At 37.4% G+C, this 16,773-nt stretch overlaps 1 protein-coding gene across 1 annotated transcript; it reads right to left on the minus strand.

Annotated features, from left to right (window-relative positions):
* Window positions 1-9,619: 9,619 nt before the first annotated feature.
* LOC105234418 (olfactory receptor 143-like) lies at window positions 9,620-11,246 on the minus strand. Its single transcript, XM_034667713.1, has 2 exons — window positions 10,806-11,246; window positions 9,620-10,135 (listed from the first exon to the last, which is right to left on the minus strand). The coding sequence occupies exons 1-2, from the start codon at window positions 11,220-11,222 to the stop codon at window positions 9,620-9,622; spliced, it is 933 nt and encodes a 310-aa protein (XP_034523604.1). The 5' UTR covers window positions 11,223-11,246.
* Between the last annotated feature and the right edge of the window lie 5,527 nt (window positions 11,247-16,773).

Below are 16,773 nucleotides of genomic sequence, written 5' to 3' on the forward strand. Positions count from 1 at the left end.
GTTTTTCTTTTTCAAGATTGTTTTGGCTATTTAAGGTCTTTGTGGTTTCATACAAATTTTAGGATTATTTTTTCTAGTTCTGTGAAAAATGCTGTTGATATTTTGATAGGGATTACATTAAATCTGTAGATTGCTTTCAGTAGTATGGACATTTTAACAATATGTGTTCTCCCAATCCATGGCATGAACTGTCTTTGCAATTGTTTTTGTCATCTTCAATTTCTTCATTAATGTTTTATTGTTCTCAGAGAACAGGTCTTTCACCTCCTTGGTTGAGTTTATTGTTAGGTATTTATTATTTTCGGTGCAATCATAAATGGAACCGTTTGTTTAACTTCTCTTTCTGCTACTTCATTATTAGTGTATAGAAATTCAATAGATTTTGCATATTGATTTTGTATCCTGCAACCATACTGAATTCATTTATCAGTTCTAGTAGTTTTTTGGTGGTATCTTTAGGGTTTTCTATAGATAGTATCATGGTATATGCAAATAGTGAAAGTTTTACTTCTTCCTTACCAATCTGGATATTCTATATTCCTTTTTCTCATCTGATTGTCATCACTGGTACTTCCACTACGATGTGGAATAAAAGTGGTAAGAGTAGACATCTTTGTCTTGTTCCTAATTTTAGAGGAAAAGCTCTCAATTTTTCACCATCATGTATGGTGTTAGCTGATGTTAGCTGTTACTTTATTCAGAGTGTTTATCATGAATGGATGCTGTACTTTGTCAAATTCTTTTTCTGCATATTGAAATGAGGATATGGTTTTTATTCTTTCTCTTATTGATGCAATGCATCATGTTGGTTGTTTTGTGAATACTGAACCACCTTGCACCCCAGAAATAAATCCCACTTAATTGTGGTGAGTGATTTTTTTAATGTACTGTTGGATTCAGTTTGCTTATATTTTGTTGAAGATTTCTGCATCTATGTTCATCAGAGATACTAAACTGTAGTTCTCTTTTTTTTAGTGTCTTTACCTGGCTTAGGTATCAGCATAACGTTGGCCTTATACAATGAATTTGGAAGTGTTTCTTCTTCTTCTATTTTTTGGAAGAGTTTGAAGAAGAATAGGTATTAACTCTTTAAATGTTTGGTAGAATTTGCCTGTGAAGCCATCTGGTCCTGGACTTTTGTTTGTTGGGAGTTTTTTTTTTATTATTGATTCTATTTCATTGCTGGTAATCAGTCTGTTCAAATTTTCTATTTCTATTTTCTATTTCTTCCTGCTAAAACTAGGAGGTTATATACTTCTAGAAATTTTTTCCATTTCTTCTTGTCCAATTTGTTGGCATATAATTTTTCATAATATTCTTTTATACTCCTTTGTATTTCTGTGGTGTTGGCTGTTCTTTCTCCTCTTTTATTTCTGATTTTGTTTGACTCTTCTCTCTCTCTCTCAAATGAGTCTGGCTAAAGGTTTATCAATTTTGTTGATCTCAAAGAATCAGCTCATGGTTTCATTGATCTGCTCTATTGTTTTTTTTAGTTTCTATTTTATTTATTTCTGCTCTAATCTTTATTACTTCCTTCTTTATTTTTGGGGGGGTTTTGTTATTTCTTCTTTTTCTAGCTCCTTTAGGTATAAGATTTGTTTGTTTGAGATTTTTCTTGCTTCTTGAGGTAGGCCTATATTGCTATAAACGTCATTCTTAGAACACCTTTTGCTGCATCCCAAAGGCTTTGGACCATTGTGTTTTTGTTTTCATTTGTTTCCATGTATTTTATTTCCTCTTTGAGGTCTTGGTTGACTCATTCATTCTTTATTGACATGTTATTTAACCTCCATATATTTGTGGTCTTTCCAGATTTTTTACTCCTGATTGATTTCTAGTTGCATAGTGTTTTGGTCAGAAAAGATGCATGGCATGACTTCAGTCTTTTTGAATTAGTTAAGACTTGTTTTCTGGCCTAATGTATGCTCTATTCTGGAGAATGTTCCATGTGCACTTGAAAAGAATATGTTTCCACTCTTCCCAGACAGAATGTTCTGAATATATCTGTTAAATCCATATGGTCCAATATGTCATTCAAAGCCACTATTTCCTTATTGATTTTATGTTTGGATGATCTATCCATTGATATAAGTGGGGGTGTTAAAGTCCCTTACTATTATTGTATCACTATTAATTACTTCCTTTATTTATTAATAGCTGCTTTATGTATTTGGATGCTCCCATGTTGGTTGCATAAATATTTATAATTCTTGTAGTTTCTTGTTGGATTGTTCCCTTTATTATTATGTAGTGTCCCTCTTTCTTTCTTATTACAGTCTGTTTTAAAGTCTATTTTTTCTGATGTAAGTATTGCTATCCTTGCTTTCTTTTCACTTCCATTTGCATAATAAATTCTTCTCCATCCCTTCATTTTCAATCTGTATGCATCTTTAGGTCTGAAGTGAGTCCCTTGTAGGCAGCATATAGACAGGTCTTGCTTTTTTATCCATTCAGTCACTCTATGTCTTTTGACTGAAGAATTTAGTCCATTTATATTCAAATTAATTATTGACAGGTATGTACTTATTGCCATTGTATTACTTGTTTTATGGTTGTTTTTGTAGTTCTTTTCTGTTCTTCTCTTGCTCTCTTTTCCCATGGTTTGCTGGGTTTTTTTTTAGTAATATAGGTGGATTCCTTTCTCTTTATTTTTTGCATATCTATTATTGATCTTTGATTTGAGGTTACCATCAGGTTTGTATAACATCTCATGCATATAGCAGTCTGTATTGAGTCAATGGATGTTTAAGTTTGAACCCATTCTAAAAGCACTAATTTTTACTCCTCTCCCCCACCATGTTTTAAGTAGATGGTGTCATGCTTGACCTCCTTTTATCTTGTGAATTCCTTCACTGATTTTTATAGATGTATTTATTTTACTACTTTTGTGCTTCCCACTTTTCTTACTCCTGTTTATGGTCTTTCCTTTACACTCCATGAGTCCCCTTTAATATTTCTTGGAGGGCTGGTTTAGTGGTCATGAATTCCTTTAACTTTTGTTGTCTGAGAAACTCTTTATTTCTCTTTCTATTCTGCATGATAGTCTTGCTGGATAGAATATTCTTGACTGCAGGTTGTTTTCTTTCAGTACTTTAATATGTCATGACATGCCCTTCTAGCCTTCAATGTTTCGGCTGGAAAATCAGGTAATCTCCTTATAGAGTCTTCCTTGTATGTAACTGTTCTTTTCGGGGTGGGGGTGGTTTTGGGGGGGGTTTCCTGCTTTTAAAATTCTCTCTTTATCATTACTTTTTTACCATTTTAGTTACTATGTATCTTGGTGTGGACCACCTTGGGTTGATTTTTTGTGGAATTGTGTGTGCCACTTGGATCTGGATTTGTTTCCTTTCCCAGATTCAGGAATTTTTCAGCTACTATTATTCAAATAAATTTTCTGCCCCTTTTCTCTCTTTTCTCCTTCTGAAATCCCTAAAATGTAAATGCTACTATGGTTGATGATGTCGTTAAGTTCCCTTAATCTATTTTCATTTTTTATTATCCTTTTTTCTTTCCCTGTTCAGCTTGACTGCTTTCCATTATTCTGTCTTCCAGATCACTGATCCATTCTTCTGCCTCCTCCAGTCTATTTTTATTCAGTTGAGTTCATCTCTGATTGGTTCTTTTTTATGTTTTTCTATTATTTTGTTGAGGGACTCACTGAGACCCTCCATTTTTTTCTCAAGTCTAATGAGTATTTTCATTATCATTATTTTAAATTCTGTCAGGCTGATTATTTATCTCCATTTTGTTTAGCTCTTTTGCTGAAATTTTGTCCTGTTCTTTCATTTGGGACATATTCCTCTGTCTACTTATTTTGTCTAACTCTCTGTGTCTGTTTCAATGTGTTAGGAAATTCAGCTATGTCTCCTGCTCTGGAAAGTAGTGACCTTATGAAGAAGATGCCCTGTAATGCTCTGCAATACAATGTCCCCTGTTCACCAGAACCTGGCACTTCAGGAGTTATCTCCTCTGTATGTTACCTGTTGTGTGTTACCTGCTGTGTGTTACCTCCTCTGTGTGTTACCCTACTGTTATGGCTTAGGCATGTTTGCCTTCAGTCCAGTGGTCTTCAATGGCTCTCCCTGCTGGTTGTGAGCAGGGTTTAGTCCTTCTATTGTTCATGGGCCAGACTAGGGCCACCTTGGGCTTGAGCTGGGCCAGATCCAGCCTTTTCCAGTGGTGCAGTTACATGGAACTGCAGGCACTTTCCTGGTGTTGTTCCCTGAGAAGCTTTCATTGTTGGGCACGGCTGCCATCAGATCAGATATCTGCCCCCAGCCCACTGCTTGGAGCCACCATTGAACTGGTGTGTGTGTTTATCTTCTCCTCTCCCCAAGGCAGGAGTCATTTGGAGAGGTAGGGTCCCATGTTGGGGCTATTTGTGTACTTCCATGCTTGTGGCACTGATTTGGATAGACTCCTGCCAAGGGTGCGTTGGACAGGGTGGATTCACAAGAGAATGCAGGGGCAGGGCACATTGGAACATATTTTTTTCTATTATGCTTTGTGAATTAAACAGAGCAATTACTGATCAAGAGTTCTTAATAATTATAGCCATAATTTTTTTTACAACCACCATACCAAAAATTACTGAATATGAAGGTAACACAGAGTTTGAAATCATTTTTTAAACCATTCAAAAGTTTACAACTGAAATCATTCAAATAATGAAAGAGTTTTTTTCTTTCATGGAGAAATTTAATGTTAAAGCAATTTAGAGCCAATTTCATGTTTTCATTTCAAATGCTTCAAAATAACAAAGAAGTCCTAATTTTCAGAAGGCTTGTGCATTCTTAGAGCAATTGCACTAGCTTAAAATGGTACTAACAGGATACATCAGCTGGAAATCATCAGGAGTATCTGAAATGGGGAAACACGTTGGGCATCTTCTTGGAGCAAATTCATGATTCCCTGCCTCGCCATCCACTACCACAAACAGCCACACCTATGGGTGCTGCTTGGGCACCTAAAACATAAACTCCTCCAGCAGCCCCCTGGGCCTCTTGCCCACCGTGTGTACTGTCTTCCTCTGCATGTAGCTGCTTTAGCTGGCAACCAGATGGTGGAGCACCTCTTTGGCTGGGCTTTTAAAATGGAGCAATGAGTACCATTTTGTCTCATTTTCACTGCTTGCCAAAGCCATAGGAATGCAAGCACATCAGACTTCTTTTACTCTTGATCTCCCAGAAACCCCTTTTTAGGCTACAACATGCCAGAGCAATCACATTGAAACTCCAACTATTCAAGGACAAATCTGATTGTCCTAAATACCTTAACCTTAGCCCATTTGCTGTACTGTCTAGTACACAGTGTTTAGAAAGTTCTGTCCCAACTTGTATTTATGAAGGATAAAGAATGAGAACTTTTGGTTTAAAAAATCTAAAAACTTTTCCATTCCATTCCCAAGTCAGCCTCAGTGCTAGGGCAAATCATGGACCTGAAAACATTTCAATTCCTTTAGGTGATGGAAGGAATCTGGTTGATGAACAGGCATCATTTCATGAGCACCAATACAATAAGTTTCTAAGATTTCTTACTTCATGGTTTTTTCGTAAGTTAAAACATAGGACCCTTTTAAGTTAATGTTAATCTAATTAAGGCAGATTATAATTAATGTAATTAAGTTTTTATATAAAAAAGATTTGATATGTCTTTAGCATATGGGTTGAACATAAGTAAAATAAAAATTTTCCAATTTAAATTGTTTATGGAGGGGCGCCTGGGTGGCTCAGTCGTTAAGTGTCTGCCTTCAGCTCAGGGCATGATCCCAGAGTCCTGGGATTGAGTCCCACATCAGGCTCCTCCACTGGGAGCCTGCTTCTTCCTCTCCCACTCCCCCTGCCTGTGTTCCCTCTCTCACTGCCTGTCTCTCTCTCTGTCAAGTAAATAAATAAAATCTTTAAAATAAATAAATAAATAAATAAATAAATAAATTGTTTATGGAGCAACTATGAAAAAACAGGAGGATAAGAATTAAATATATGGGGGCGCCTGGGTGGCACAGCGGTTAAGCGTCTGCCTTCGGCTCAGGGCGTGATCCCGGCGCTGTGGGATCGAGCCCCACATCAGGCTCCTCTGCTATGAGCCTGCTTCTTCCTCTCCCACTCCCCCTGCTTGTGTTCCCTCTCTCGCTGGCTGTCTCTATCTCTGTCGAATAAATAAAACAAAATCTTTAAAAAAAAAAAAAAGAATTAAATATATGACAATATCCATACCTTTCAAAAAGTTAACAAATAAAATATATAAAATTTCCAAATATTCAATAGTCATAAAATAATAATAAACTTATATATTCTGAAATTATATTACACTGAATTGTCTTATTATATTAATTTTTAAAATACTAGACTGAAAAAATTTTAGTGATAAATATTACAATGTGCAAGAAGGTCTGGTTCCTTGGTACTCAGGGATGGTTGTGCAAGAGTATTCTGTTCTTTCTGCAAAGGAAGGAAAGGTCTACAGATGCACAAAGGAAGGTTGGTAAAGTCATTTGTGTGACCTTAAAAAAGAAAAACATTTTGCCAAAAGATTGCTGGGCTAATCAGAAAGCCAATGCGGCTTCAAACAGACTTGCTGGCCTCTGAGGCCTGGGAAAGTTCTGGTCTTTCATTCCCCAAGACCAGTGATCTGCAAATCTCAAAGAAAGTAAATTAGCTCTGTTATAGATCAAGGGCCTTAAGTCAGCAAGTAAGGACTGTGTTAATTTGTTAACCTTTAAGTTAGCCCTTAAGACTGGTTGGAGTTTTGTTATAATTGTACCAAATAATATATTTAAATGACAATATTTGTTCTAAAACTCTAGCCTTTTAAAAGAGTCTTATCTAGCATACTGTAAGACAGTACCTACAATACATTGCTTGATTCTGTATCTTAATTTGAGTGTTATGAAAAATTTTCTTATAAGTAGGTGAGAATGTAGTGATTAAAAAAAGATTGTATTGTGAAAATAAATAAATAAATAGACATTATAAAAGGTGGTTTTAATTAAAAAGTTAGATCAATTAGATTTGCCAGGTCAAAACAAGAATCTCAACCTATGAAATAAGACTGCTGACTTCATAGAACTGAGCCAGTCTATTTGTGACTCCTCCACCAGGGAGTGCTGGTGCTTACATATAGTACTCAGACCACAAGTTATGGACTATGTCTGTGATTCACACTTTAACTTTTCATTAAGTACCAAGGATTTATTGACATGGGTGTTATAAATCTATTCTATGTCTTTATTAAAGCACGTAAACTCCTAAAAACATGTGCTTTGGAATCAAATTCAAACCAAATAGTTTTAAGCTAGCTATTTAACCAGCTACTTTAGTGGATATAGACAAAACAAGGACAGAAGCAGATATGAGGCATCCATGTTCTACTTGAGGAATAAAAGTTTTTTAAAAAAATTATGACAGTGAGATAGGCATTATACTACATGTAATTACCTGAGTATGTTCTTGTGGCAATAATTTTAATCAGATTTAAGTAAAGTTCTTAAATGGCATAATTATCTCATGAGGCTATTCTTACAAACTAATGCTGTAGAACTTTTCAAAACTCAAGATATCTTTGTAAACATAAAAATGACAGGGATAATCTACTACATCCCCTAACTAGGGTATATCCTCTGAGATACATCTTCCCATAAAATCATTAAAAATAGTGATGGATGAAAGACAGCTTATCCTCTGTGTAACACACAAAATAAGAAAAATTTGTAGAGCTCTGTTTACCATTGTATTAATTATAAAGAACTCTTTTTCATTGCTTCTTTCCAACTGATAGCATAATATCTAACAGGCTTGTTAAAGTATACATAATATTCTGAAAAGTGTGGCATTCCCCAAACTCCTCAGCCTCACTATTCCAGGAAACAATCACAATAAAAAAAAAAAAAAAAGATTGTGAGGAAACATCTCTTTGTAACTCACCCTGTTTACCCTCACTTTAAAATCAAACTTCTCCAGGGACAGGTGCATTTTTCTAGTTGGGCATCAAAGCCCATAGATAATCTCTTCTGGATAGGTATCCTGGCTGAGGACATTATTCCCATGAAATTCCCACTTTCAAACGCATTCTGGAAAAACTCTCAGAAGTTCTTTTATTCCTTCACAATTCTCCTTTCTTCTCTTCCATTTCTTTGTGAGAGGAACATGGATTAAAACATTGGGCTCTGTATCATTGGCTGGGTGATCCTGAGCAAGTTGAATAATTATTTCTTCCACTAAAGAACAGGTTAAAGAGACTTATCTTTGAATATAATTTGTAAAGAATGTAGCACATGTATGAGCCACAGATTTGATTTGACCAAAGGGAGGAGTCAAAGTATATAGTGAAAGAATAAACCCCAACAGGACAAGTTTTTTGCCATATATTTTTGTTGTCTTTTGAAAGCAGGAAAGAGATCTTCCTTTGCAAAAGGGAATCCCTGTTCACACAGTTAGGCAAACAAAGAATCTTGCATTGCTCATGATACTCTATTCTGTAGCCAAGAATATTATTGTGTGATTTTTAATCACAATGACAATTCATGGTTACATAGACAAGTGGTGGCAATTTCAATTCTGTTTATGACAAAATATCAGTTGACCACTACATAAACAGAGGCATTCATTATTAGTGGGGATTGAAGCAGGTGAGCAGAATAGTGTGGCTCACTCATTCCCAAGCATCCTCAAGAATAAAAGAAAGAAGCTAGATTCAACAAAGTATTCACTTCCTTTACCTATGTGGGACTAAAAATCAAGAACAAGAACCATTATTAAAAGAACCCTGAAGTTTTCTGCAAATTTTTACAACTATACTTGTCTGCAATTTTTATCATACCTTCTCTGTTTTAATGCAATTATAAGTAATAAAACCCTCTAAACAGGAAAGTGTTCTGTGTAATTGTTTCAGAGAAAGCAAAAAAATAAATAAATAAATGAACTGGTAAGACAGCACGTTACTTGATGGCTTACCTTGGATGGGAAAGGCAAGAGAAAAAATAATAGGTAGTGCTATCCTTAGACAGGGAAGGTTATCCTAGTGTCTTCAACTGATATGGTGAATAAAGATCAGTTTGGGTTCACCTTGGCACTGAGNGTGGGACTAAAAATCAAGAACAAGAACCATTATTAAAAGAACCCTGAAGTTTTCTGCAAATTTTTACAACTATACTTGTCTGCAATTTTTATCATACCTTCTCTGTTTTAATGCAATTATAAGTAATAAAACCCTCTAAACAGGAAAGTGTTCTGTGTAATTGTTTCAGAGAAAGCAAAAAAATAAATAAATAAATGAACTGGTAAGACAGCACGTTACTTGATGGCTTACCTTGGATGGGAAAGGCAAGAGAAAAAATAATAGGTAGTGCTATCCTTAGACAGGGAAGGTTATCCTAGTGTCTTCAACTGATATGGTGAATAAAGATCAGTTTGGGTTCACCTTGGCACTGAGGATGACCCTGAAGTTCAAGAATAGGCCCACATGGTAACACCAAGTAAGAAGAGAAAAAAGAAATTAAAGTAGAAATCCTGCCAAAAAAATTTAGAAAGGTAAGGAAAAGGAAAAAGAATAGGAAGAAAAGGATAAGGAAGAGCAGAAAGTGGAGGAAAAGACACAGCAAAAGAGGAATAAATGGTTATGTTCAGTTATAAATTCTCTTCAGGGTTTTCTTCAGAGCAAGTTTGATATCTTTGTTCCTCAGACTATAAATGAAAGGGTTAAGCATGGGCACCACATTGGTGCAAAACACTGAGAAAAATTTCCCTTGGACCACAGACCCAGCAGATGATGGTTTGACATGAGTGAGCAACCCAAATCCATAGAACAGACCAACAGTTACTAGGTGGGAGCCACAGGTGCTGAAGGCTTTGGACCAACCCTGAGCTGATGAGATGTGAAGGATGTTGGAAAGAATCAAAATATAAGAAATACAGATAATGAGGCTAGATACAATAACAACTGTGCCCACAATAACAGAAATCACAAGCTCACTGGCATAAGTGCTGCTACAGGAGAGCTGGAGGAGGGGGAAGATGTCACACATGTAATGGTTGATGATGTTGGAACCACAAAAGATCAGCCGGACCATGCACCCTGTGTGGACCATAGCACCAACAAAACCCATCACGTATGAAGCAGACATCAGCAGAGAACAGACCTGAGGGGACATGGTAACTGTGTACAGCAGGGGTTTACAGATGGCCACATAGCGATCATAGGCCATGGCGGTCAACACATAGCACTCAGAGTTGACAAAAAAGCAGAAGAAAAACAGCTGAGTCATGCATCCTGTAAAGGAGATGATGTTCTTCTCTGAAATAAAGCTTATCAGCATTTTGGGGGTGAGGACAAATGCATAACAGAGATCAATAAAGGACAGATTGAAAAGGAAAAAGTACATGGGGGTGTGAAGGTACGAATTCAGGTAAATTAAATTAATTAAGCTCAAATTGCCCACCACAGTGACCACATAGTTCACCAAAAACAGAAAAAACAGAGGTAGTTGGAGTTCAGGTTTGTCTGTTAANGCTGAAGGCTTTGGACCAACCCTGAGCTGATGAGATGTGAAGGATGTTGGAAAGAATCAAAATATAAGAAATACAGATAATGAGGCTAGATACAATAACAACTGTGCCCACAATAACAGAAATCACAAGCTCACTGGCATAAGTGCTGCTACAGGAGAGCTGGAGGAGGGGGAAGATGTCACACATGTAATGGTTGATGATGTTGGAACCACAAAAGATCAGCCGGACCATGCACCCTGTGTGGACCATAGCACCAACAAAACCCATCACGTATGAAGCAGACATCAGCAGAGAACAGACCTGAGGGGACATGGTAACTGTGTACAGCAGGGGTTTACAGATGGCCACATAGCGATCATAGGCCATGGCTGTCAACACATAGCACTCAGAGTTGACAAAAAAGCAGAAGAAAAACAGCTGAGTCATGCATCCTGTAAAGGAGATGATGTTCTTCTCTGAAATAAAGCTTATCAGCATTTTGGGGGTGAGGACAAATGCATAACAGAGATCAATAAAGGACAGATTGAAAAGGAAAAAGTACATGGGGGTGTGAAGGTACGAATTCAGGTAAATTAAATTAATTAAGCTCAAATTGCCCACCACAGTGACCACATAGTTCACCAAAAACAGAAAAAACAGAGGTAGTTGGAGTTCAGGTTTGTCTGTTAATCCTATAAGGATAAACTCATTCATGGCGGAGTCATTTTCCACAGCCATTCACTTCACAGGTGTGATCTGCAGGAACAGAGGTAGAAGGGACATTAGCAATGGACCCTCACTCTTTGTCGAGGGAGAGATGGATCTGCTGGTTTACAAGCTCAGGGTTGTCATGCAAGGAATCCAAGGAACAAGACTTCTTCCGATTATTCCTAATGATTCCTCACTTTCTCCTTTACTCCCACTCATGTGGTTTGTCTCTGTGCAGAAAAAATACTGATAGATCCCCAAGGTCTCTGCACATCATTTCCTCCCTTCTCTCCAGTCTCCATTCAGGGTTACGGCTGACAAGAGCAATAAATTAATAAATTGGCAGTGTTCCCCACAACCCTTGATTTGTGCAGTCTGGAGTCTGAAAGGAAATTATCAAGACAAGTATCACTCAACCCTCATCTTTCTTTCCCTGGAGGCCTCACTGCTGCTGGACCTTAAGGCTACTTGTACTCTACAGTCCTGGGGGTAAAAAGTTTCTGACAAGAAAGGAGGCAATATACATCAGCACAGCCGTCAGTCTTTGACATGCTAAAAGACGTATTCTGGAAAACAGGCCATGATCTCTATTTGAGAANCTGGAAAACAGGCCATGATCTCTATTTGAGAATTTGCCCAGAAGTCCTCTTCACTCGCAAGGAGGAAAACAACCTTATATGAGCTCCAAAACAATCAGTTGACCCAAATGGGAATCTATTCCATGACCTGTAGTTCTGGGAAAATTGATTAGAAGCATAGAAAATTATTTTCTCCCTCATTATTTCCTTCCAAGTTAAATTAGTCCACTGAGGGTAGAAATTATTGAGCCCATATTCATATCCTGTGTCACATGCTTAACACTGGATCCTTTGAGACTCAATGTTTTGCTCAGTTTATAACTTCATAATAGGAATTCCTAATCCCCAATGCAGAGGAATGAGTGCCTCTCTTTGTCACTTCCTTCATCACCCCCTAGAGTCTATGCACAGTTCTAAGAGGAAAGTTGGAGCACAGTCACTTGTCATTTCTAGTACTTCCCTGAAGTCTCCGGAATTGCATTAGTAAAACATTAAATCATAGCTTTAGCACTTTCCATTCTTGTGGATTTTATTTCTATAAAGGGATGTTCTAGCAAAGTGGTTAAGAGAGTGGGAGGGTTGGGGCTGGGCTTGATGGGTGATGGGTATTAAAGAGGGCACTACATATGATGAGCTCAGGGTGTTGCATGCAAGTGGTGTATCACTGAATTCTACTCCTGACACCAATATTGCATTGTATGCTACCTAGCTAAAATTTAAATAATAATTTGAAAAGAAAAAATAATAATAACAAAAAAAGGAAGTAAATAAAAATTTAAAGGAGAGAGAGAGGGAGGGAATGAGCCCTCACGTCAAATCTGGACTTTAAAATCCTTAATTGTGAGACTGAAGACAAAATATAACTTCTCTGGCCCTTGTACATATATTTTCATATCTACTCAATATATATGTATAGATATAAAATGAGTTTAGTAAAGGAGCAATCTCATAGGGTTGTTGTGGATATTAAAGGGCATGGTGCACTGGGTGTTATACGCAACTAATGAATCATCGAACTTTACATCAGAAACCGGGGATGACTGTACGGTGACTAACATAATATAATAAAAAATCATTTAAAAAATAAATAATAAAAAAATAAAGGGGTTAAATCATGTAAGTATCAGAAACACGCCTGATACATAAAAAGAGCCTGGTAAGTGTTGGTATCCCTCCCCTATTCCCAATCCATATTCATTATATCAAGGTTTTTCAACCTTGGCACTATTGATGTTTTGGACTAGATAATTCTTTATTGTGAAGCTGTCCTGTGTATCATTAGATGAAAGCATCCCTGTCCTCTACCCATTAGATTCCAGGAGTATCCCCCACCACCAGCTGTGACAATCAAAATGTTCTCCCGACACTGGCATGTGTCCCTCAGGTGGCAAAATGACTCATTTTGAGAAATGCATATCCATATATAGATCGATATCTACATGCATATGGACTTCCATAAATGCCTCTCAGAAATTTCTATCTTATGTCTACTTATGTGTCTCAAGCTCAAAGTGCCCAAAACTGAAGTCAGCACTTTCTGATGAGTCCCTCTGCTCTTCCTCCAGGTCATCATTTTCCACATTATTTTTGCCATCATCCAGGCAANCATGGTGCACTGGGTGTTATACGCAACTAATGAATCATCGAACTTTACATCAGAAACCGGGGATGACTGTACGGTGACTAACATAATATAATAAAAAATCATTTAAAAAATAAATAATAAAAAAATAAAGGGGTTAAATCATGTAAGTATCAGAAACACGCCTGATACATAAAAAGAGCCTGGTAAGTGTTGGTATCCCTCCCCTATTCCCAATCCATATTCATTATATCAAGGTTTTTCAACCTTGGCACTATTGATGTTTTGGACTAGATAATTCTTTATTGTGAAGCTGTCCTGTGTATCATTAGATGAAAGCATCCCTGTCCTCTACCCATTAGATTCCAGGAGTATCCCCCACCACCAGCTGTGACAATCAAAATGTTCTCCCGACACTGGCATGTGTCCCTCAGGTGGCAAAATGACTCATTTTGAGAAATGCATATCCATATATAGATCGATATCTACATGCATATGGACTTCCATAAATGCCTCTCAGAAATTTCTATCTTATGTCTACTTATGTGTCTCAAGCTCAAAGTGCCCAAAACTGAAGTCAGCACTTTCTGATGAGTCCCTCTGCTCTTCCTCCAGGTCATCATTTTCCACATTATTTTTGCCATCATCCAGGCAACTAATCTACAAACTAAACTTAAGCAACTTTTCTCGCTGGCCATCTTCATCCAGTCTCCAATTCCCAAAGAATTCAACTCCTTGAAAGATCTGTCCTTCCCTCTTACACAACTTCTATATTCTCTCTTCATCTCCAATTCAGATTACTCTAATAGTTTCCTACCAGGACTCCTACTAAGATGAGAATTTGTAACTTTTCCACCCCATACCATCACTGTGCAGATGTGCACACTCTTCTCTTGCTCTCTATTCCTAATTCCTACCGTTATATGGTTATAATAATAAATTAGGTGAGTTAATGCCGTTTTTAATCCCTTTTTAGTCATGTTAGTGAGTTTCAAGAAGAAATAGAGGCANATAGATCGATATCTACATGCATATGGACTTCCATAAATGCCTCTCAGAAATTTCTATCTTATGTCTACTTATGTGTCTCAAGCTCAAAGTGCCCAAAACTGAAGTCAGCACTTTCTGATGAGTCCCTCTGCTCTTCCTCCAGGTCATCATTTTCCACATTATTTTTGCCATCATCCAGGCAACTAATCTACAAACTAAACTTAAGCAACTTTTCTCGCTGGCCATCTTCATCCAGTCTCCAATTCCCAAAGAATTCAACTCCTTGAAAGATCTGTCCTTCCCTCTTACACAACTTCTATATTCTCTCTTCATCTCCAATTCAGATTACTCTAATAGTTTCCTACCAGGACTCCTACTAAGATGAGAATTTGTAACTTTTCCACCCCATACCATCACTGTGCAGATGTGCACACTCTTCTCTTGCTCTCTATTCCTAATTCCTACCGTTACATGGTTATAATAATAAATTAGGTGAGTTAATGCCGTTTTTAATCCCTTTTTAGTCATGTTAGTGAGTTTCAAGAAGAAATAGAGGCAAGTTGCTTACATTAGTCTTCCATCTTTAACCAGAGTCCTCCACTGTACTTCTAGGATGAAACCTAGAAGCACACTAAGTCCACAGGAACCTGGAGCCTGGAATGAAATGTTACAGGTCTTAAGAGTTCTGTTCTACCCAAAGTAGATGGTGCAGGAGGGCTAAAACTCCATAAATAAACTCTCTTTATTTTAGAGATTTTCCTGACTCATTATCTTTAATGAACAAGAGCATTTAGACTGCAAGACAGAGTGAACATACACAAAATAAGGTACAGGCCTTGACCTTATGTTTTCTCAGTATAACTAGAATGATAACCAAGGAAACTGAGATTTGTACCACTATTAGCTAATGTTAGTGGTCACAGGGCTAGATTCCCTATTCACTTTCCCTCATGTCCCCCTTACTCCCACCCACTAAAACAGGCAGAANATACCATCACTGTGCAGATGTGCACACTCTTCTCTTGCTCTCTATTCCTAATTCCTACCGTTACATGGTTATAATAATAAATTAGGTGAGTTAATGCCGTTTTTAATCCCTTTTTAGTCATGTTAGTGAGTTTCAAGAAGAAATAGAGGCAAGCTGCTTACATTAGTCTTCCATCTCTAACCAGAGTCCTCCACTGTACTTCTAGGATGCAACCTAGAAGCACACTAAGTCCACAGGAACCTGGAGCCTGGAATGAAATGTTACAGGTCTTGAGAGTTCTGTTCTACCCAAAGTAGATGGTGCAGGAGGGCTAAAACTCCATAAATAAACTCTCTTTCTTTTAGAGATTTTCCTGACTCATTACCTTTAATGAACAAGAGCATTTAGACTGCAAGACAGAGTGAACATACACAAAATAAGGTACAGTCCTTGACCTTATGTTTTCTCAGTATAACTAGAATGATAACCGAGGAAACTGAGATTTGTACCACTATTAGCTAATGTTAGCGGTCACAGGGCTAGATTCCCTATTCACTTTCCCTCATGTCCCCCTTACTCCCACCCACTAAAACAGGCAGAAGGGATTAATTGACTGTTCCATGGTCAAAATAGGAAGTGCCAGAGCAAGATTCATATTTAAGTGTCTACGAATCCAGAATTGATTTCTTTCACTACTACGCTATGCAGAATTGTGTGGTATATGTGGGATATTTTGTAGAGAATACGTTAAGAATCCTTCAAATTAAGTGACAGAAATTCAAGCTGAATCTGTCTATATAAGCCAGCCTATACCACAAANCTGCTTACATTAGTCTTCCATCTCTAACCAGAGTCCTCCACTGTACTTCTAGGATGCAACCTAGAAGCACACTAAGTCCACAGGAACCTGGAGCCTGGAATGAAATGTTACAGGTCTTGAGAGTTCTGTTCTACCCAAAGTAGATGGTGCAGGAGGGCTAAAACTCCATAAATAAACTCTCTTTCTTTTAGAGATTTTCCTGACTCATTACCTTTAATGAACAAGAGCATTTAGACTGCAAGACAGAGTGAACATACACAAAATAAGGTACAGTCCTTGACCTTATGTTTTCTCAGTATAACTAGAATGATAACCGAGGAAACTGAGATTTGTACCACTATTAGCTAATGTTAGCGGTCACAGGGCTAGATTCCCTATTCACTTTCCCTCATGTCCCCCTTACTCCCACCCACTAAAACAGGCAGAAGGGATTAATTGACTGTTCCATGGTCAAAATAGGAAGTGCCAGAGCAAGATTCATATTTAAGTGTCTACGAATCCAGAATTGATTTCTTTCACTACTACACTATGCAGAATTGTGTGGTATATGTGGGATATTTTGTAGAGAATACATTAAGAATCCTTCAAATTAAGTGACAGAAATTCAAGCTGAATCTGTCTATATAAGCCAGCCTATACCACAA

The sequence above is a fragment of the Ailuropoda melanoleuca genome, chromosome 8, assembly GCF_002007445.2.
Source record: "Ailuropoda melanoleuca isolate Jingjing chromosome 8, ASM200744v2, whole genome shotgun sequence".
Classification (NCBI taxonomy): Eukaryota; Metazoa; Chordata; class Mammalia; order Carnivora; family Ursidae; genus Ailuropoda; species Ailuropoda melanoleuca.